General features: G+C 44.9%; 2 protein-coding genes across 5 annotated transcripts in view; both read right to left on the bottom strand.

Annotated features, from left to right (window-relative positions):
• The window catches only part of LOC102916156 (NACHT, LRR and PYD domains-containing protein 1a-like), a 40,281-nt gene extending 24,818 nt beyond the window's left edge, over positions 1-15,463 (bottom strand). Inside the window, exons 1-4 of one of the 2 annotated variants that reach the window (XM_076542794.1) lie at positions 15,217-15,463; positions 12,944-13,108; positions 12,621-12,785; positions 5,752-7,423 (exon numbers count right to left, since the gene is read on the bottom strand). In XM_076542794.1, coding sequence (XP_076398909.1) covers positions 5,752-7,423; positions 12,621-12,785; positions 12,944-13,108; positions 15,217-15,463 — 2,249 coding nt within the window. The remainder of the gene's footprint in view (positions 1-5,751; positions 7,424-12,620; positions 12,786-12,943; positions 13,109-15,216) is intronic. The other variant, XM_076542795.1, reaches the window with a different exon arrangement.
• Positions 15,464-22,147: 6,684 nt separating this feature from the next.
• LOC102915837 (NACHT, LRR and PYD domains-containing protein 1a-like) overlaps positions 22,148-23,353 on the bottom strand; it is a 73,605-nt gene continuing 72,399 nt past the window's right edge. For all 3 annotated transcript variants that reach the window (XM_076542808.1, XM_076542806.1, XM_076542805.1), the window contains one exon: positions 22,148-23,332. In XM_076542808.1, coding sequence (XP_076398923.1) covers positions 23,040-23,332 — 293 coding nt within the window. In that variant the 3' untranslated portion in view covers positions 22,148-23,039. The remainder of the gene's footprint in view (positions 23,333-23,353) is intronic.

The raw sequence follows: 23,353 nt of genomic DNA on the forward strand, positions 1-23,353 counted from the left end.
ACCCAGCTCACTGTTGGCAGTGTTCATCCCTGGTGTTTCTGGGATGTGTAAGATAGTGAGATGAGCAAGTCATGCAGAGCAGTGCAGTAAACCTTGTCCTCCCCCACAGCCTCTGCTTCAGTTCCTGCCTCCAGGTTCCTGACTGGAGTTCCCTTCATGATGGACTGTGTTGTAGAAGCTTAAGTAAATCCTTTCCTCTTCAAGGTGCCCTTTGTCTTGTGTTTCATCACAGCAAAATAAATCCTTACTAAGACAATAATCATATAAAAATGAGTCATTTCATTGAGCCATCTTCGTGTGTGTGTGTGTGTGTGTGTGTGTGTGTGTATCATATGCTGTTTGCATTTATTCTCTCTAACCCATTTCCTCCCCTCCTCTCCCCATCTCCTTCCTGTTCTCCAATAGTTACTCTACTACTTTTAAATCCATTTTTTATTTTTAAGGTGGGTTTCACCCCACTGTCGCTCAGATTGGTCTCAAACGCCTAAACTCGAGTAATTTTCCAGCTTTGGCTTCCTGAGTAATGGAATTACAAGCCCATGCCAGCAAGTCCAGCTGGAATGTGGGTTTTGTCATGAGAAGAAGCTTGAAAATGTGGAAATAGAAGACTGAAAACCAAACCAAACCCAAAACATGTATTCCTCTGAGAATCTTATCCTTTCTGGACCACTTGTGTTAATATTCTCTTCTAAGGTACCTTGTATGTGGCTGATCATTGCAGATGCCATGCCAGACGGTAATTAGAGTAGAAGACTGTCTTTTTTTCCAAGTTGTGAGTTCATTAAGGTAGCAATTCCATTTTCTGTTTTGTGATTGGTAGGGCTCGTTATAAAAATCAGTGCTTAATGAATATTTATGGAATGACTCAAGGGGAATCTGATATTGAATAACCACCGATACTGAGTACTGATACTGAGTAATCACTGCTGCACAAAGGCATGGGACCTGGGAAGGGACATCTACCATGCTACTAGAATTAGAGGGTAGATCGGGACTATTTTAGGTTGAGTACTAAGGGCCACAGTGGCATCAGTGACTCAAGTAAGTCAGCTTTTTTTTTGTGTGTGGCATGTCTTTCTGTATACTGTGAATATGTGTTGTTCTCCTTGGTAGATAAATAAAGCTGTTTGGCCAATAGCAAGGCAGAATAAGGTTAGGTGGTACATTCAAACTGAAGACAGAGATGAAGAAGGGTGGAGTCAGAGCAGACACCAGTCCATTGGCCAAGGAGCAACATGCCAGTAGACTGGGAACACCCCGGCCACATGGCAATACATAGATTAATAGAAATGGGTTCATTTAAGATGAAAGAACTAGTGAGCAATAAGCCTGAGCCATCGACCAAACAGTTTGTAATTGATATAAGCCTCTTTTTTTTTTAAAAGATTTATTTATTTATTAGGTATACAGCATGTATGACTGCAGGCCAGAAGAGGGCACCAGATCTCATTACAGATGGTTGTGAGCCACCATGTGGTTGCTGGTAATTGAACTTAGGACCTCTGGAAGAGCAGTCAGTGCTCTTAACCTCTGAACCATCTCTCCATCCCCTGATAAAAGCCTCTTTGTGTTTATTTGGGACCAAGATGCTGTGGGACACAGGAAAACTTCTGGCTACATTTGGCACCCAACATGGGGCATGATCCCACGACCCTGAGATTAACAGTCTTGTGCTCTACCAACTGAATTAACTGGTACCATCTTGGTAGCCACATTTTTTTCACATAAGCTCATATAAGAAAAAAGAGGGCTTCTAGACCCACAAAAATGTGAGTCAACTGAAGCTTCTTGGTAGCTGCATTTTTTTTTTCAAATAGGCTCTGTTGCTGGCAGGTAACACATGTGCTGCTCCTTTAAGAGGCGGCTTCCTGGTTCATGCTGGCAGCACTGATGGCTCTTGTAAGAGGTCCTGCTACAGAACACCTCAATGGGGTTTGTGGGCAATGTGTTGCAAGCTGCTTGGTGGTGTCAGGAATCTGCTGCTTCCCAGAGTTGGGGCAGTGAGCATGACTCCCAGAGCTGGCAGTGAATGTACCTCTGCTATGTTGAAAAGCCAAATGGGGCAGGGCCAGCAGCCAAAGCCACACAGATGAACAGTTTAAAAACTCTTCTGGTCAGAAAAGGATTAAAGATACACAATAAAGACAGATTGAAATGGAAAAAAAACCCAAAAACCTCTAAATGGATCACAGTCTGTTTTAAAAAGGTACATAGGTTTGGGAGAGAGAGAAGAGAAAGGATATAGATAGTCATAAAAATAAAATTAAGTCTTTAAAAAAATAAAATTAAGCCTTAAAAAAATAAAATAATTTATAAACGAAATCAGCATGTAAAGATGAAAAATACACAGTGTCTGGATTATGTATATTATTGTGTTTTCTTTGAAGTTTTTGACTGTTAATGTGCTAGCTACAGAGAGATATCTGATTGTGGGGGCTACTAAGTTCAGCCAATGTATATATTTTAAAGGTATTTTGATTTCAAAATTTGGGTTTAAGGATATGTTGCTCTAGAAAAGAAGTTCTGCTGGGCGGTGGTGGCACACGCCTTTAATCCCAGCACTTGGGAGGCAGAGGCAGGTGTATCTCTTTGAGCTCAAGGCCAACCTGGTCTGCAGAGCAAGATCCAGGACAGCCAAGGCTATACGGAGAAACCCTGTCTTGAAAAACCAAAAAAAAAAAAAAACCAAAAAAAAAAAAAAAAAAAAGAAACAAGAAAAGAGGTTCTGCTTTTGTTTCCACAGAAGATGAGAGCCTTTAGATTTCTTCCAGGATAATATGGTTTCATCAACCAAGACTCTCTGAAAGGTCTCTCATGACAGCCATGGCCCAGATGATCCAACATCCAGAATAGCTTCAAGGCAACAGCTGAGATGATACAGCCTCACAGACTACTATAAGCAAGATTTAACCATCATTCTAAAATTTCTCAGGATTCCTATAAGATTGCCAGTACCCTTAACCAGCAGGAAGTAGTATAAAAAGCTATGACCAAATTTCCAAAAGATTGTTTATAAATATTTGTTTTTATTTAAAGATGGTTGATTATAAATGGTTAACGATCATAGTCAATCTCTTTCTAAAGAAAAAAGGGGGATATGATATAGAAATGATGAAAAATGGTAGATTATTGAATCTACTTCAATCCAAAAAACAACTGTTAATCTCAAAATACTTTACATTGGTATGTATTTTGGGTTATTAATACAAATTTAAAGTCAATTTTGTTATGTGTATATTTCTACTCTTGTTTAAGGTATTTTATTTATGCAGCTCATTTAAAAATATAATATATAGTTAAAATACAAATTAATAGTCATCTGTAATAGTCAAACATAGTTATGTTAATTAGGTTTTCTAAATACACAAATATATATTTCAGATAGGTAATCTTCAAACACTTCAAAGACCTACAGAATATGACATTTAAAATGTTTTAAGAACTTAGACTTTTCTGGACAGTGAGACATGTCTGTTCCTGGCAGCACCAATTACTTCAAAGAGGATGATGGGCATCAAAGAAACTCATTATGGAGTTTGTTTACAATGTGAAAAAGGCTAGCCATTTGGGCAAGAAACTGTTCTTGCCTGGACTGCTTGATAAACTGGACATAGGAAGATGTCCATTGAACTTTGCCAAAACAAGGTGAGATGGTCCTTTAGGTTTCTGCTTCACAGAAGAAACTGCCAGACATTCTGCAGGACACACAGAAAAGCAACTAATGAATTTTGCCAAAATAGGCGAAATGATCCTTTAAATTTCCTGCTTCACTGAAAAGTCTGCCAGCAACTTTAGGCCTGTAGGCTGAAGATGGATGTCCCAATGGTGCAGAGAAACTTTGGGTGACTGTCCAGGCAACCAGATGTCTCTGTCATTTTTAGAATTTTGGAAGTTGCATACAATGCACTTCCTATTTACTCAGATAATATTCTTCTGGGGTCTTTGATGGAGTTGAAGACTAGATAGTTATAATTATAGTTTTCCTTGGTTATGATAAAAGGTAAATTAGATATGAAATGTTAGACTCACAAAAATAGGATAGATGATAGAGTATTTTCTTTAATTTTGTCAATTACTAATAGACTAGATATCGTAACTGTAATTCTTGCTTGATAACTGTTTTGTTATATGTAATTTTACTATGTTAAAGTTAAAACCTTCCTTTCCTTTTTTCCCCCAGTGAAACAGAAATGATTTTATTTGTTAAAATGGGCATAAACTTTTTTAAAAAATCACTTTCCATATTCTGGTCCTGAAGCTGATGTTGTTTCAGTTGCCTTGTTGGGAAATAATTGTCTTTCTGGGGCTCCCATTGTTCCAATGTCCCTTACATCAAACAGTTAGAAAATGTGTATTCTCTGAATCCACACAAAGCCAGGAGAGATTGTTTTTTCCGGGGTACAAATGGCTTCTGCTTCATGCACTCATCTGCTGTTTATGTTGCCCAGCTTGCACCCAGATCCCCATCTCTTCTTCCTTTTCACTCTAATTTCAATAGAATTCTTAAATTATGTATTTGTTGAATATTCATAACTTATTAACTGCATGATATTATTATATTCTCATTCTTGACATCAATTTTACACACATCTGTTTATTTATTTATGTGTTTGGGAGATGTGAGTGCGTGTACACAATGGTGGAGGTCAGAGGACAACTTGCTGGGGTCATTTTTCTCCTCCATGTGGATCTAACTCAGTTTGTCAGGCCTGGTGGCAAAGGCTTTCACCCATTGCGCCATCTCACCAACTCAAACCAAATGTTTTATAATGAAAATCATTAATAACCCCTATTATATAGAAAGTGAACTTGAATTACATATGGGTTGGATTAAAACCTTCCTTTTCAATTAGACAGAAAAGGGCAAGTGCTGTGGGATGTCTTTCTGTATGCTGTGAATATGTGTTTCTCTTATTGGTTGATAAATAAAGTTGTTTGGCCAATAGCAAGGCAGAATAAGGTTAGGTGGTACATTCATACTGAAGACAGAGATGAAGAAGGGTAGAGTCAGAGTAGACACCAGCCCACAGCCCAAGGAGCAATATGCCAACAGACTGGTAACACCACGGCCATGTGGCAATACATAGATTAATAGAAATGGGTTCATTTAAGATGAAAGAACTAGTGAGCAATAAGCCTGAGCCATCGACCAAACAGTTTTGTAATTGATATAAGCCTCTTTTTGTTTATTTGGGACCAAGATGCTGTGGGACACAGGAAAACTTCTGGCTATAAGCCTTGTAGAGAAAAATAAAAACTACACACACACACACACACACACACACACACACACACATACACACACACACACAGTCAGAGGTAATGGGGGAAGGTCCTCATCTTCCTCAGGGCCAAGGTCATTGCATTGGGGGTGGAGCATAGCATCTGCGGAGGCTGAATGGGCAGTTTCTCATAGACAAAGCATGTTAGGAGAGGCGTGTAGAAGCTGTGGGCCATCAGATGCTTGTGGAGGGTTAAGGCAATGTGTAGGCTAGCATTCCAATGGGTCTGTGCAACAGAGAAGATGGGCCCTCACAGAGTTAAAGACAGCAGTTCAAGGCCCATCCTATGCTCAGGCACAGAGGATCATAGGTGAATAGAGACAGGAGGTTGGATTTGGCAGCTAGATGTCACTGGAGACCTGTATTCTATAGACTCTGGAACCAGCTGAAAGTGTTCCTGGTACTCAGAACATGTGGTCTCATGGGATCCACAGGGACATTGGTGGGAGGGGCATGTCTAGATACTCACAGAATCAGCCTGGGGGCCCTCAGTGCTTGTTGTTGTTGTCTATTCGTATTCAGCTGAAGTGTCTTCACATGGCAGCAGAACTTAAAGCAGAAAGTGGCCACCATGAGTTCCACATCTGTCTGGATCACCAGGTGATTCACATTTGTCTGGAATACTGGATGCGCTGTATCTGTCTGGACATGAACCCTTGTTCCTTGAAAATTGTGCATGGCCCATGTCAGGAGCTCCTTGTCCTGAATCTCATACAGACAGTGGAGCAATCCAAGAGAATATGAGTGTTGGTGATTGGCCTTCTCCAGGACCCTCTTCAGCAGCTCCCACCTCCTCTCCAGAGGCAGCCAGCAGGTAAAGATCTTCAAGGCAGCCATCTCTTCCATTGCCTGGTCACTCAAAAGGCCAAATAGGAAGCGCATGGTGGGTACCTCAAACAGGTCAAGTTTCCTATACACTTCTAACAGCTTTTTTACAGTTTTAAAGTTTTTACGATTGTCCTTTTCCTCTTCATAACTCAAGATATAGGACATTGCTGCAAAGAATTCCTGGAGACACAGGTGGGCAAAGCTGTACCTGGTAGAATTAGGCTTCTTCTGAAGGACACCCACATTCATGAAAGTGGCAATGACATCCTCAGATAACCTTTGCTTTGTGAGATCTCTCTCACTGAACAGAGTGCTTCTTCTCCAGATCCCCACAGCAGCCAGTGAGCAGAGTCCTCTGAGCTGGGTTCCCAGGGCACTGTCTGGGAGAGTCTGGGAAAGATATTTCAGGCAGAGAGCTGTGGTAGTCTGTGAGGTCAGTGAGAGGTCTCCCTCCTGCTCCATCTGCTGCTTCAGGCAAGTGCAGACCAGCCAGGACACCCAGGGCACCAGACACAGTGTTGAGAGCACTGGGTTTGAGTCAACCAAGCTAAAAGCTGTAATTGCTTTTGTTTCCTCTGCAAAGTATGTATAGAAATATTCCTTCCGTCCAGACTCAGAGAAGCCCAGGACTTCCACCCAACGTGGCTTCCCCAAGGAAGGAATGAACTTCTGTAGAGCTGTGGTCCGAGCTGTGAGCAGCAAGGAAGCCCCAGGCAGGATAGATTTCCCTAGTAAGCTGCCTAGCAGTGTGCACACAGGCTGTGGGTGGTTCCAGTGTAGACAGAGCTCAGGATTCTGCTCCTCTAAGACCCATGCTGGCTCATCTATGCCATCCAGGATGAAGAGCACCTTCTCAGGCTGAGACAGGATCTGCCTGATGGGAGCTGCAGGCACAGTCTGGTCTTTTGCTATGAGCTTAGCCAGACTCAGTTTCTTGCACTGGGCCAGCTCTCTGCAGCTGAAGTAGAAGACATGCTGGAAGCGATCCCTGTAGAGCTGGCCTTCCCCCCATGCTCTCCTCACCTGCCTGGCCAGCGTTGACTTCCCAATCCCAGCAGCCCCCTCTAATACGACTAATTGAGGCTTCTTGGGGTTATCTGGGCTTGGGTGAAATAAGTCTTGGATCTCGATCAGATGCCCTCTGTCTTTAACATCCTGATCCCTCTCTCTTACCATGGACCTCTGGCCTCTGGGGCAAGATTTTTGTAAAAGTAGCAGCTGTATGTATTTTTGGAGGAAGTCTTCAGTTTCCCAGGACTGTGTTTGGCAAGGGTGCTTTCTTTTCTGGTTCTTTCTTGTTCTTATTGTAGTTTCTAAGTAAGTGAGGGAAAGATGGGACATAAAGTTACAGCCAGTTGTTTGTTCATTTGCCCATTCATTTAGCCAATAACTAAATTAATTTAGGCTTTTTAAAAAAATGGGGTGGGGGCATTATTATGTAGCCTGGCTATCCTGGAACTAGCTATGTAGGACAGGCTGGCCTTGAACTCCCAGGTCTTCCTCTGGCTCTCACATGATGGGATTAAATGTGTGTGTCCCCATGCCTAGTAAGATTTGGGCATTTTATTAGGTTTCACAATTCAAAGTGTGATGGTTAAGCTTGTGTTTTAAGTTTAAATGACTGTGCTTAAGAAATATATAAAACAAAAATGCCTCTAACTGTAAGTGTAAGGGGTCTTGTCTGGTGCCTTCATACATCATCAGCGGGCGGCTTCATCCCAGCCTAAAAGCCGGACGTGCACCCCCATGGCCTCTCTCTGCACTTTCTCTGTGCGCTCTTGGTCTCTGTCTCTGTCTCTTTCTGCATCTCTCTGTCTCTTTCTCTCTCTCTGTCCTATCCCCTCTTCTCTCTAATAAAGTCCATTCTAACTCTGGTAACCATGGTTTGTGACTCCTCCGCCACAGCAAAACCGCCGCCATAGTATCCAGTGCCAGTCACCAGTGCCGCCGCGGTAGCTGATCTAGCACCTACCAGTGCTGCCATATACCCTTTCCTTGACTCTTCCACCTCCAGATACACAGCTGCTGCAGTAACCAGTGCTAGCTAGCCAAACCATCGCCATATACCCTTTCAATGGTGCCGTGACTCGGATAGGAAATTCTGCACACTTGGGTGTCCGGGGAGTGTTGTCAGAACCCTATACGGAGGACCTGCCCAGCTGCGACCACCACTGCCACCGCCGCCTCCCTCCAGTGACCACAAACCTGCACATCCCTTGCCCTTGAGCCTTTGCTGGACGCCAACACCACTCCTACCGCTCCCGCCATGTTTCTCCACTACACATGAGTCCTGTGCTGTTCTCGTGGCTGCAGCCTGACTATATTCTTTGCAACAGACATGGGGGAGGGGTGGTGTAGTCCTCGGGCTGCGCTGGCAATGACACATTTTCTCTCCTGACGAGGGGGTCAATGCTGTTTTGGTCCACTGGGTGGTCTACCTGTGGTGCAGCTCCAGCCCTTAGCTCTCCCTTGATGAAGGGGTGTAAACCTGTGCTGATTCATAGATCTTTCTCTTCTCCTCAGGGACTCCTGGGATTGGAGTCTGATCCCAGTTTGTTATTTTAATTTTTTATTTTTCTCTCCGCTGCAGCCATGGGACAAAGGGGTGGATACCACTTAAATTGGCAGATACCGGTAAATCTGGCTGCATAACAGCTTCTCGGGAACTTCTGCCAGCGAACGGGCAAATAAAAGAGTTACTTTATCCCCAAACTTTCTGCTAAAGCTCTGAACCCTGCTTCCTTGCCATTTCTGATGTTTTCTTTTTCTCTGTTACTTGCAACCTTTTCTGTCTGAGTTCTGCTGGCAGTGGGTGGGCTCAAATGGGCGGGCTTGCCCCCCCTTCCTCCACTGACTCTCCCTCTAACTCACCTCAACTCCACCCACTCATTCTCAAACTGCCATGAGAGGCATAGAAGGTCTAAAAGTGGCTAAGATGCATGCAAATAAGTTTACATTAGTCAGGATGGCTCTTAAGCCAAAAATCAGCTTATAGCCTCAGGCAAGTCTTCTAAAAGGATCTGTTTATAGTCTGCCTCCTGGCAGATCTTCCAAAAAGCTGTCCTTAAGCCAACAATCATCAGGAAAAAAAATCAGGACTTGGAGTAAAAATCCATCTCTTGTTCCCCAGACCTCCCTGACTAAAACTTAAGCACCTGGAGAGCAAGGCTCCTGACCCCACAGGCAAAAGGGTCACCTGTGGCATTTAAGGTGTGCCAGGGAAGAGATCAAAAGCCTGAAAACAAAATTGCCAAGTGCTGGCACTTGCTGACTTGAAAGCTGTTGGGTCCCTGTTTTAAGTGAGGAAAAAGGCCACAGGCTAGCGGAGTGCACTGCCAGGCCATCAATAGCCTTGTTGAAAGTGCCACCTAGAAAGACAACAAGTCAGCTGACTGCCCCCAGGCACTAAGATGCATGGAGACATCAAGCTAAGACCTCCAACAGACCTAGGCTTGGCTACAGGCTTGCAGGGAACCCAGAACGCAGCAGGGAAATTCTCCGTTTCTTTCCTTCTGGACACCAGAGCCACTGACTTGGTCCTGGGAATTTTGGGATGTCATCTCTCCTCGTTTCCCTATTGTTGGGGTACGGAGGACAGCCTTACCCACCTCACCAGATTTAATTGCACTTTCAGAGTTACTTAATGGGAAAAGATTTACAGCTAAGATAGGAGCTTTCATTTCATTGCTCCCTTCCATGTGCCTCACACCAGACCTACCCACCTGTGTTTCTCACGTGCACACAGACAAGGCCCTGATCTTTGCCTTGACCCTAATTCCAAAAAAAATAAGTTCTCATGCACCACAAGCTTTTCTCTTCCCAGTTCCCTGTTCTAACTCACTGTTCAGCTAATGGTACAGGACCACCACAGAACCGGAGTCCAGAGATCAACAAGTAAGAAACTGTAACAGCTAAAAGGTATTTATACCCCCAGACCTAAAAGCGTCTGGGCTCTACAAAAACAGACTTTAATCTGGGCTCTACAAAAACAGACTTTAATATAACCATTTATTACTGTTAAATGCTTTTAACAATTGATCACCTGTCTCCTGGATGCCAAACTAGTAAAGGAAACAGGTGCCTTAAATAATCCGTCTCTGATAAAGCCTAACAAGTTCCAATCTCTCTGTCTCTCTCATTAACACTAACCAATATAAGCAGAGTACTAAACACCACATATGGTCACAAGTCTTCTCATGGCTGCTTCTTAACATGTTTCAAAACGTTTCCCAAGCTCTAGAAACCAGCTTAAATCCATCTGGACAGGCTGGATCTACCTCAGATAAGTGCCAACTCCCCTGGTCTGGGAACACTCAAAAAAAAAAAAAAAAAGGGCTGGAGAGATGGCTCAGAGGTTAAGAGCACTGGCTGTTCTTCCAGAGGTCCTGAGTTCAATTCCCAGCAACCACATGATGGCTCACAACCATCTGTAATGAGATCTGGTGCCCTCTTCTGGCCTGCAGCCATATATGCAGGCAGAACACTGTGTACATAATAAATAAATAAATCTTTAAAAAAAAAAAAAAAAAAAAAAAAAGATTCTTTTTTCTCTAAGCTTTTCCTGTGTCACCAGCATCTTGTCAGACAAAAGGTTCCTAGCCACAGCCAAGAGGGATGCACATCTCCAGAGCAACAGATGGCAGACAGCCCATCATCCCACAATGCCTGTCTACCTCAGAAGATCCCCCTTCCCTATCTCCCCCACAAGAGCCAACTGATGTCCACCAGTCAGCTGGAAGCCGTTTTTGAAAGAAACGACGCCCCTATTCTTTCCTGTTTACTTTATTTATTTATTTATTTATTTATTTATTTATTTATTTATTTATTTATTTATTTATTTATTTATTTTATAATAAGCAAAAGTCTGGAATGTAAGGGGTTTCGTCTGGCACCTTCATACATCATCAGCCGGCGACTGCCTCCCAGCGTCCCAGCCTAAAAGCTGGACGTGCACCCCCATGCCCTCTCTCTGCACGCTCTCTTGGTCTCTGTCTCTCTCTGCCCTATCCCCCCTTCTTTCTCTTTTTTTATCTTTTTTTTTTTTCAGAGCTGAGGACCGAACCCAGGGCCTTGCCTAGCAAGCACTCTACCACTGAGCTAACTCCCCACCCCACTTCTCTCCAATAAAGCCCATTTTAACTCTGGTGACCATGGCTTGTGACTCTTCCACCACAGCAAACTGTCACCACGGTATCCAGCGCCAGTCACCAGCACCACTGCGGTAGCCGATCTAGAGCCGACCAGCGCCGCCTTATACCCTTTCATTGACTCTTCCACCGCCAGCCAAACCACAGCCACTGCAGTAACCGGTGCTAGCTAGCCAAACCATCACCACATACCCTTTCAGTAAGGCACCTTGAATGCTAGGGGTTGTTTTTCCTATAAGATAACAAGCCATGTGTTTTTGCTTCTGTAAACGAGTTTAGTTGCCTCAACTACACAGTATGTGCTTGATCACACATACGTGGGTGGAACGTAGGCAGGAAGTACATCAGGATGCATGCTTGTCCCTGATGGATGAAGGTGGGAAGTATGTAGCCTTATGGGTGTTGCCTTTATAAGTTTCTAACTAACGTATTTCACTGCCATTCTTTGGGAGTCCCAGGGATAAACCTGGCCAGTATTCATTGTCCTGGCCAATATTTGATAAAGCTTGCTTCAAATTTGGCTCAAGAATTGTGGTAGCTTTAACAAGAGGACAGGAATGAGAGACAGTCGTATACCAAACTTGTTCCACACCACACAGGAAGTGGTAACACCTGAGGGCAGTGGAGTGTGATCTTGTAGCCACCATTGCCAGAGCTGGATGTTTGATGGGGTAAGAATGGGCCCTGAAGGGAGAGAGAAAGAGTGGGAGAGGGCTGGACTTTTACAAGTAATAGCAGAATGGAGGAATCACTATCTCAGGCAGGATTGGTCTAGATTTCTGCCCTGAATCTGATTCTGAGTGCTTGTGAACTTGGACCAGTGAGCTTCTCTCTCTAGTCTGTCTGCACTGGGACACAGGTGGCTGCTTTGCTGTTGAGGTGAGAAGAGGAAGAGGCAAGGGTGTGGCCTGTGCAAAGAAGGGGAAGGGTGGGGCTAAGTAAGGCATTGAAAGAAGGGAGAAGCAAGGGCGTGGGTTAAAGTTAATGAGACTAAAATAAGAGAAGTCAAGAGAAGAAATTTGCTGAGGCTGAAGCCCGAGCCTGATCTCTTCTTAGTGTTCACCTGCAGAAAAGAGACCTTCTTGGAGGCTCTGACCTCACAGATCTTCAGCAACACCAACATCATGAGCTGAACTCAGTCTGGGTGCCAGTTGGGTTAGACTCACTGCCTGATCCACATGGGTTCCAATGTCCCCATCTGCCAAGTGCAATTTCAGCACTGCAGAGCCCAGAAAGAGCATTTCTCCCTTGTTTCTCTCAATACCCCATTCTGGCTGCTCCAAGCTTCTTTTCTAGCCCTCCCCCTCTCCAGTGGGAGATGTTCTGTCTCACAGCCCCACACAGGGCTCTTAGCCCAGCTTACCTCTCATTTTGCACTCAGACTTGGTAGGTTTCTTTTTAAAAGTTTTCTTCTCGGGCATCTGGTCACATGAATCTTCATGGTCTGAGATAATCTCTATAGAAACAAGCTGGCTGGAGGACTCCATGTTAGATGTGCTCGGAGAACTGTATAATTTGGTATGATGGGCTGTGGGAATGAGATAGTGGTTGGGTATCTGTCAGGAAGAGGCAGGAGCCCAGGAGAGACACTGAAGTTCATCATGCTAAGCCCCCACACCCTCTTTTACAGACTCAGTGTGGAATGATGTTCTCACAGCCCCACACAGGGCTCTTAGCCCAGCTTACCTCTCATTTTGCACTCAGACTTGGTAGGTTTCTTTTTAAAAGTTTTCTTCTTGGGCATCTGGTCACATGAATCTTCATGGTCTGAGATAATCTCTATAGAAGCAAGCTGGCTGGAGGACTCCATGTTAGATGTACTTGGAGAACTGTGTAATTTGGGATGATGGGCTGTGGGAATGAGATAGTGGTTGGGTATCTGTCAGGAAGAGGCAGGAGCCCAGGAGAGACACTGAAGTTCATCATGCTAAGCCTCCACACCCTCTTTCACAGACTCAGTGTGGAATGATGCTCTCACAGGTGTGGTAGGGATATGGTTCTAATCCGGGGCTATGAAGTTCATCCACTTTCCCTGGTTTTTCCTTCTCTGATCTTTAACTCCTTCATTTGTGGCTATGAGCTTCTACCTTCCAGGGTTGCAAACAATAATTAAGCAATAGCAGCAATCAAAGATACTTGTACTTACTGATCATTTATTGTTTGTTAAACTCTGATGTGGATCATCATTTAGCTCACAGATCCCAAGAGGGCAGGTATTTACTCTGTTTTCCACATGGATAAACAGAGGCAGAAGGCAGTGAGATGACTTACCCAGGGTGGTAATATTATGACTGGAGCCTGTCTTTGTCTAGCTCCCAGGTCACTGGCAACTCACTATGGTACACAAGCACTCCTTTTGGGAGCTGACTTGACCCCTGTGTTTACCCCTCTCAGTGCCCTCTGAATGTCAGCTTCTCCCTGCTGCAGCTTCAGAGTGCTCCTTCCCAGGGCCTCTGAGGACTACATGTAAGTAAATTTGTTGCAACTCTGTGGGTTTGGTCCCAGGTTTTGGCACCAAAATGTGAGTTTTGCAACTCTGGGGAAAGGTATCCTGACTACTCGGGGAGAGAACAGTTCTGACCGCTGGAGCTGCAAAGAGACAGCTCAACCCTGGAAGGGAAGGTTTTTTTTTTTTTTTTTTTTTTTTTTTTTTTTTTTTTTGACTGCTTGGGAGAGTCAGGCCTGGAACTGCTTCAGCAAGGAAGGGTATCCTGACTATTTGGGAAAGTCAGGCTATACCTGGTGTGGTGGGGGAATGGTCTCCCCACAGGATATAGCAATCCTGCTCCTCTCCTGGAGAGCGGCTACTTAAGGGGGCTCTCTAGCAGAGCTCTGCTTCTCTGGCCTAAGATGTTGCTTCTTTTGCTTCACTCTGCAAAGAGGGAAACCCCTGCATAAATGTAGCAATCTCCTCTGGCTCCAGAGAAAAGTGTCACTTTTTTCAGCTCTCTCTTGCTCTGTCCACTGAAAGACATCTCAGCAAGGATCTTCTGTTCAGCTCCACCTTGCTCTGTCCACTGAGGGACATCTCAGCAAGGATCTTCTCTATGCCAGTGAATAAAGATCTTCACACTCAAAACTCTTTTGAGAAAGAGATTTATTTGGGAAGGAGGAGTCCAGGAGAGTAGCTGCCTCTACCAGGGTGGAGAGAACAATTCCTTTTTTTTTTTTTTTTTTTTTTTTTTTTTTTAACTGACCAGGCAGGGCAGTTTATATAGGATGTCTTGGGGGCAGATTTAACCAGGGGTTGACTTGGGGCCCAGGATTCTACTGTCTAGCTCTGTGATTGGTTGGTTTCACAAGTCAGTTGGCCAGGGGCAGAGATGGCTCTGATCTGAGCCAAACTGTGTTTCTTTCACCAGCCTTACTTAGATTTTTGACACTATTTCTAAGGCCAGGGCACATTTCTTTCCCTAACTCTGATTCTAAGGACCAGGAATGTTTCTTTGGCACTAGTCTCAGAGTCAGGGCATGTTTCCTTGGTTCTGGGTTTGGGGATAAAATGTTCATTTCTCTGACTCAGGTCCCAAACCCAGGCTGTATTTCTTTCCCTGGTCCTGGGCCCCAGGGCCAGGGTTCTACTGTCTAGCTCTGTGATTGGTTGGTTTCACAAGTCGCCAGGGGCAGAGATGGCTCTGATCTGAGCTAAACTGTGTTTCTTTCACTGGCCTTATCTGAGCCATCTTTCCCTAGTTCTGGGCTCCAGGGTCAGGGTGGGTTTTTTTAGCCAACCCCTTTTCCCTATACTACATGGGGTCCCGAGAATGCATCTGAGAAGAAGGGGATGTGGAGCTCATGGGTCCAGTAAGAGATTCCAGCAAGACTTCTAATTCCAGCCAAGGATGGAGTCTGTGACCTCTTTTGCCAGGTTAGCTTGCCCCAATTCAGGCTTGACAGGAGGGCTAGTGAAGGTGATAGAGTCACAGTGAGGGGAGGGTTGGGGTCCTGTGTGTACTCACTCAGTACCCGGTCCTTCTCTTGCTGGGCCTGGCTGCAGAGCTGCTCCATGCCCATCTCTTCCCAGGTCTGGAAGGCCAGGAACCAGGCCCCATATTCCCCAAACCAAGAAACCAGGGTTGAGGCCACATCCATGACACAGGTTGACGGAGCCACACGGGTTAGCACCAGACTCTGGAACTTCTTCAGCTCTTCCTTATTCAGTTGCTTCAAGTAGTAGGCCAAGCGATCTTTTGTTCTGTTAGACATGTCGGCCCTGGGAATGGGGACAATAGGCATATAGACACAGGGATAGTGGTCTCCCAGTGCCTTGCCCTTGACCACCTCCAAAGCAAGGCTCTCAAAGGGATCATGTTTCTGGGCCTCGTGAAAGCAGTCACATTCCAGATTTAAAACTAAACTCTCTGTGTTTAGATGGTGTTGGGAGGTAGGAAGAGTTATAGGAAGAAGAAGAAGAAGACAGGAGGATACACTGGAAGATCTGATCATGTGAGGATGCAAGGAAAGGCCCAGGTCTAGTCAGTAAAGTGACAGGCAGCAGGAAGGAGGAGGGTGGGGGCTGGGAGGCAGGAGGAGTGGGAAGACGTAGGGATAGAAAGCAAAGGAGGATGAGAGAATCAGAGGGATGAAGGATGGGTGATGGATATTGGCAGGTGGAGGAATGGGAGGAGATGGACCTGGGCATGGACAGCTTGGAGCATTAGCATATGGGAGAATGAAGAAGGTAGGAAAGGATGGGGGAGGCTAGGATAGCAGGAAGAGAGGATATGAGGACAGAGAGATGGAGGAATGGGATGTGTGTGACACTCATTGTTTTGTGGTCCCTACCTTCTTCCTCCCTCAACATTCATGAGATCAGTTTTTAGCTACTGCCTTGACAGAAGGTGAGGTGGTGAGATGCAGCCCAGAGTGGCACTCAGAGGCCACGTTTGAGTCCAGGCTAGCCCCTTTGAAGGTCTCTTTAGAAACCTCCTGGCCCAGGACATCACACAGGGGTATTAATCCAGAGCCAGCTTCCCAGCAGGAAGAGCAAGTGACCCAGAGAGAAAAGGAAAGAGCAGTGTGGACAGGAGAGGGGAGAGTCGTCCTGGTAGGTCATCCAGGGAGGCTATGGTAAGTGCAGGCACGTGCAGGATATGGGAGCACCCAGCAGCCTACTACCCACTAGAGCAGGCCTTCAGAGTCCACACAGGGTGGGGCCTTGACCCTGTCTCTCAGGATGGAACCCCAGGTCTACCACAGCACCCACTTAGTAGAGTCTTGCCAGGGAATATCCTTCCTCACCTCCCATGGTTTGGGGCATTTTCTGAGTCCCACTACTCACCCCGCTCTTCTGTGGGGCCCACTGATGTGTGTGTCTCAGGCCAAGGCAGCTGTGGGGTTCACAGAGCCCTCAGCTAGCAAACACATCCTTTGAAAGTGAAAGAGATCTTGGCTCCTCATGCAAAGCTAGGCATCAGGAGCCTCCGCAGATAGATGATCTCTGTCTTTTGGCAGGTTCTCAGATCTTTGGGCCTTCAGGCTGAAAATGACATTGTTCAACTTCCTCTTGTGAAACACCACTACAAATTTTTAGAGTTTTGATTAGCCCTGGGTTGGATCTACCCAGGCTTTCTGAGGCCCCGACTCCCTGAGTTTAGGATTGACTTACTTGACAAACCTCAGTTTTGTCCATTTACTATGTGGGATGTGATGGGTTTGCGAAGCAGTTCTGATTCAGCAAAAGTCTTTGATCACTTTGATCACTCTAGATCCTTTCTCTCTCTCTCTCTCTCTCTCTCTCTCTCTCTCTCTCTCTCTCTCTCTCTCGTAGTCTGAAGTTTTTCTGGTCACACCTGGCCCTGCGGTCCTGCAGCCGGTTATAAAATAACCACTCAAAGGCTTATATTAATTACAAACTGTATGGCCAATGGCTTAAGTTTCTTGCTAGCTAGCTCTATCATCTTAAATTAACCCATGTCTATTAATCTGTGTTTTGCCACATGTTCCGTGGCTTTACCGGTCTGCTGGCATGTTGTTCCTTGGGTGACAGGCTGGCATCTCCCCAGACTCCGCCTTTCTCTTTCCTGTCTCTCTCCTTGGATTTCCCGCCTGCCTCTAAGCTACCTTGCCATAAGGCTAAAGCAGCTTATTTAGTAACCAATGGGAATAACATCATTCACAGCATACAGAAAGACATCTCACAGTTCTCTCTCTCTCTCTCTCTCTCTCTCTCTCTCTCTCTCTCTCTCTTTCTCTTTCTCTCTGTCCTCTTCCTCCCCTCCACTGCCTCACCTGTTGGCTATTCATTTTAGTAAATGGCTCTTTAGGCCTCAAACACTGGGTCTCTCACTTCTAAAATATTTGTTTTTATTCTATGTGTATGCGTGCAAGTCTGTAAGTATGCTTTGTGTGTGGGTGCGTGGGAGGGGTGGAAGAGGACATAGGATTTCCCTGGAGCTGGAGCTGTAGGTAACAGTCAGCCACCTGATGTGGGTGCTCTGCCATGATGTGAACTCAGTCCTCTGGAAGTGCAGCAAGTGCTCTTAACTTCTGAATGGTCTCTCCAGACCCCCTGGGTCTTTTTTGTGTCACAAACTTTCCCCAGGTCTTCCTTTTCCACTGACGCCATCCTTTTTTTAGGTGTGGTGTGTGTGTGTGTGTGTGTGTGTGTGCATGCTTGTATGCATCTGGGCTCATTTGTTTTGTAGGGCCACAGTCCTTGAGTGCTCTCCAGTCCATTTACTGAGGAAGAGTCTTGCACTGAACTGAGAGTTTATGGATTTGACTAGTCTAGCTAGCCAGCCAGGTGGGAGTACCCCAGTTTCCTCCTCCTGAGCTCTGGGATGACAAGCCTGTGGCCATCCCAGCATGCATTTGTGAGGATGCTGTGATCAGACAAATGTCCTTATGCTTGCATAGCAGGTGCTTCATCCACTGAGCCGTCTCCCCAGCCCTGACCCTGGCTTTTGAACAGATCTGTAATCTGACTCTTCTCACTGTGCCCAGAAGACCGCTGGTCCAGCCAGCATCCTGGGTCTGTGCTCCAGCTTCCTAACTTTCCTGCTGATGCTTCATGGTCTATTCTCAGTCTTGAAGCCAGAGTCACAATCTAATTTGTAAATTAGTTTAAGTCACCTCTTAGTCAAACCTTCCTATCCTTTCCATCTCACGGTGAGGGACATACTGGTTCCTCTCAGTGGTCCCGAGCTCTACATGACCCACTCCATCCCACTCTACCCTTTTCTGACATTAGTTCCCACTTCATGCTCCTCACGCACTCTGCTGTGGGTTATTTGCTCTGCCTTTCTATTCCTTGAACACATCAAGAACTTGCTCACCTCAGGACCTTTGCACTGGCTTCTCCATTCTTTTGGAATGACTTCCCAGTAGTGAGAAGCTTGCTCCCTGCTTTCTGAAGCAGCCCTGCCCTTCCAGAATTACCCACCTTTATTCTTCTGCTTGACACTTGTCATCACCCAACAACACAGACCTGATTTCTTTCTGTCACTTCTACCTACAAAGAGCATGGAAACTCTTGGAAGACAGGACTTAGCCTGTTCATTGATTGTTGTGTCCCCTGGGCCCAAGTTAGTGCCTGACCCACAATATCAGCACAGAGGTTTTCACAGTCTCTGAGAGGTGGTTATTTCTTTAATATTAACATTTATTCATTCATTTATTCATTTATTTATTTTGTTTATTTATGTGTGGCATGTGTGCACATGCCATGGATCACATGTGCAAGTCATAGGACAACATTCAGGAGTCCTCTCTTCCCACTGTGTGTAACCCTGTGATCCAATTCAGGACACTTCTATGACTATATCAATATGGTATTGGAAGATGTTACAGTCTGAAATTATACCAGAGGAAGAAGGATATATATCATGAATTCTGATTGGTCTCTACTGAAATCTGAGACCAAAGGGGGCAAGATCCTGTGTCTATGAATCCTCAGACTGAATGCCATGAACTCCTGTCTCCCTCTTGCCTTATATTCCTTTCTCTGCCCAGTCATATCACTTCCTGTCTCCACCTTCCTAGTTCTGGGATTAAAGGCGTGTGACTCCCCAATACTGGGATTTAAGGTGTGAGCCACCACTGCTTGGCTCTTGCATAGGCCAGTGGGGTGTCAATGGGGGCGACCCACCTGGGGGAGAGAATGAAAGGGATGGGGAGACACTAAAGAAGACAGCAAGACAGGGTTCTGATCAAGCTGCAAATTTTATTCTCCTCAGCAAGGCTTATATAGCATGGGAGGGGGAGGGGGCAGGAAGGAGGGAAGGGGTGCAGTATGTGCAGGTGTAGGGAGACATGCAAGTTGTGAGGCTGCAGGGTGTTGTGCTAGGTGGTAAGTTCACTGGTCAGGGCCCATTGTTCTGTTGTTGCTAGGCTACCTGACCTGCCTGACCTGTTCTTTATCTTTGGGGGCATCTGGTTTAGGGTCTGTGGCTTGTTCTCTGGCCTAGCTAGTACTTTTTCATGGTTCATGTTTGGTCCCTGACAGGCTCTGTTTCTCTTTTAGACTGAATCAATTTCGTGTAGACCAGGGTGGCCTTGAACTCACAGAGATCCACCTGCCTCTGCCCCCCTAGTGCTGGGATTAAAGGTGCGTGCCGCCACTGCCAGGCCTCTATGTTGAACTAGTGGCTAGCTCAGCAAGCTTTATTTGTTAGATTGCAAACAAAATATCACCACAAGGATACAAAATTACATTAGATTTTACTAAATGGAAACAATGTAACAATGCTGCTTCCTGGAGGAGAAGAGCCTGAAGTAACAATGGATTTCCTTGAGTTTTGTTAGATTTCCCTCTCCCTAAATTCTTTTTTTTTTTTTTTTTTCTTTTTTTGAGACAGGGTTTCTCTGTGTAGCTTTGCGCCTTTCCTGGAACTCACTATGTAGCCCAGGCTGGCCTAGAACTCACAGAGATCCGCCTGGCTCTGCCTCCCGAGTGCTGGGATTAAAGCGTGCGCCACCACCGCCCGGCCCAAATTCTTAATGTTCATATTGTATAAAATAAATTTTTGTTAAAGGGAAATGCTTTGAAGACATATGCCCATTTTCTATGCTAATCATGATTATTTTGTAAGAAGAGTTTTTTGTAGACTAAAAAATAAAGATGTTTTTGGTAAAACAAAACAAAATACTTTTAAACATTTGAGAAAAAAATAAACATTTGAGGTTTCAAGATCCAAAGCTTTTGGTTTTAAATTTTGTAATGTTTCTCCTCCAAGACACAAAATGTTAAATAAAAAAAATTCTACAATGTAAGGAAGGACCAGGCAGGAAAATGCAGCCACCTCCTCACTCCCCCACACTCCAAGCATTGAAGCAGGTTCCCTCTGCTCTCTGTTGTGACTGTTGGTGGCAGGTCACACTGATAAACACATTTTATTGACAGGAAAAGCACAGCTGGTAACTTGACACAAAACATTCTTCACTAGTGGGTATTTACAGAAAAAAATAGTCTGTTCCCCCAGCAGACAGCCACTTAAGTAGATAGTTGGCATTTTACAGCCTCATGTCAAATGAGTTTTCCTTAGGCAAGCTGCTGACTATAGGACATTTAAAAGTGATAAAGCATCATCTTAAGATCATTAAGATGATCTTTAATCATCTTAAAGTTCACGTTTGAGAAGTTCACTGTCACAATTGTGTTTAACTATCAATAACACAAAGGGTGTAAACTTGTCAATAAACTTCTTTTCCATTATGTAAAGCACAGCTCTCCCTAATCACTGGCTCCTGTTGGTTGAAAGTGTCCTTTAAAATCTCCATTTTAAATACTTATTGTCCCTTTCAGACTTATTAAAGGATCTGAAAGTTACTGCAGGTTCCGGAGTCTCTCGGTGACACCACACTGTGTTTGTAAAATGACAACAGCTGTGCAGACTGCACTGATCCCATCTTGACACACTCAGCACAGAAAGGGCATTGCGACATTTCTTGGAAGGAAAATTCATATGAGATAGTTTATTCTCTAACTCTTTTCCCTGTGAATGTGCCAGTATCTGACTGAAGCAACATAACTCTTGGCCACTGTCCAGATTGCTTGTACTTTGCATCTGCAGAGTCCAGAGGAATAAAAATATGGGAGGCACCGAGAAGTCAGGCTAACAGTTCTGGCCATGGGCCTGGCAGGGAGGGGAGCAGAAGCTAGATGCAGAAGGGAAGTCGGGTGGCCTGGGGAAAGAGACTGGCAGGGATACCCTCGGGACAAGTATACAGCCTTGCAAGACTCAAGTGCCACTGTGGTAGGTGGCTGGGCAGTGGAGAGGAATCCCACTTTCTCATCTATTTAAAAATTAAGAAATCGTATGTGGGTACGTGTGCGTGTATGTGTATGTGTGTGTGTGTGTGTGTGTGTGTGTGTGTGTGTGTGTGTGTTTTTGAATGTGAACCTTTGTGTCAGTGCTCATGGAGTCCAAAATAGGCTGTTGGATCCCACGGAGTTGGATTCACAGGTGTGAGCTGCCTGATGATGGTGCAGGGTGCAGAAATCTGATCTCTGCAATAGCAGCAAAGGCTCTGAACCATGGAGCCTTCTGTTCAGTCACAAAACCTAACACTGCACATCAGTTTCTTAACCCGTGAATCCCACCTCCATATGGGATGATGGAACTAAATATGGCCGTTGCAAAATTTTGCCAAGAACACATGCAATGGCCAAGATTAATTCACAGTGTGCACAGTATATGCAGATGTCTCTGCAGTGGGTACCCTGTTCCATCACATGACTTCCTCACACCTGTGGGTCTGAGCACACAGCATGAGTACTTCACCCTGCTTGAGCCAACAGATCATACTTCCCCAATGAATTCTGAAACACCTCAGAATTGTTGGCTCAGAGTCTAGGCTATTGTTTTCTGTGATTACAGTATTTTCCCTGTGCATACATGATTTTCTGCTCTCATAGAAACATGACAGCTTAATTATGGAACATAAAGATTTAAATATTTTTCTATTTTTATTCTTTAACATGTGAGTATCATTAGCATATCTTTACATTGTATTATGTGAGACCATTTGATTTTAAAAATTGTATTTTGAGTTTCTGACTTGAGTTACACAAAGGGATGGTAAGTAAATTTTTGGCTTGGGATTAGGACAGAATTTCCAACTGGGAATGTGCGCTGCACATCTGTGTAAAGCACAAGAGATGCAAAAATCCACCGAGTCTGAGAGACACTGAAGTTTCCCTATGTCTATGGCATCAAATATTCAACCAAGACTTAACTCCACATGCAAAGATAATTTATCCATCTCACTAGTTTTGAAATTTGCTGTCATCTTTAACAAATGGTAAAATTATATTATAACAAGCAGTTGTTTTAATATAAAATTCTTTAAGATTTATATTCAGTAAAAATGTTTGATTTATATACTTATATATCTAAATACCTAAAGTTATATAAAAATTATTTGGGAAAAAGAGATGGGAAATGTGTGAGAAGCCATCATCCTTTCCTATTCATAAGATATTGACTTTCCAGGGAAAGGACCATCTCCTTGTGTCCATTCCTATACTTCCAGTTCTGCCTGTATCACGGTGGGTCAGATGGGCACAAGCCGGGTCATTCAGGCCATGAGAGCAGGCTTAACAGGGCCTCAATAGACTTGCTGACTCCACTGGAAGTTTTCTGAGATGCTCATCCCATGAGAACATCTGGCTGCAGAAGGCCAAGGGGGAACATCTGGGTCCCCAAGGGGTGTCCTGGAAACACTGCAACCAAAAAGGCAACTCAGATGGCCACTGGTTTATAGATAAACTGAGGACCAAAAGAATGTCAGGCAGAGCCAGGACTCAAAGGAGAGTACTTGCCTCTCAGCCACTAAGATGTCAGGATCCCACAGAGATCCCGCCTGACTTTTCAAAGAGGTCCATGATCAGGTGAGGATGGATTTTCTTCAGAGCTTGGTAGACTCGGTCTTTGCAGGCTCTGGTCCAGGACCTGCTGAGGCTGAAGAGCTTCCTCATCTTGTCTTGGTTGGTGGCTTCAGCCCGCACCGCCTCATACTCCTCTTCACTCAGCACAGCACCATGCAGCTTGTCCAAGACAGGGTCCACTGATGTCACTCGGGCCACCAGCTGCTCCCGATGCTGGTCCAGGAAGTGTGGCAAGGCAGGGGCATCTAGTGGTGAAGATGAGACTG

This window comes from Peromyscus maniculatus, chromosome 8 (assembly GCF_049852395.1).
Source record: "Peromyscus maniculatus bairdii isolate BWxNUB_F1_BW_parent chromosome 8, HU_Pman_BW_mat_3.1, whole genome shotgun sequence".
In the NCBI taxonomy this organism is placed as follows: domain Eukaryota; kingdom Metazoa; phylum Chordata; class Mammalia; order Rodentia; family Cricetidae; genus Peromyscus; species Peromyscus maniculatus.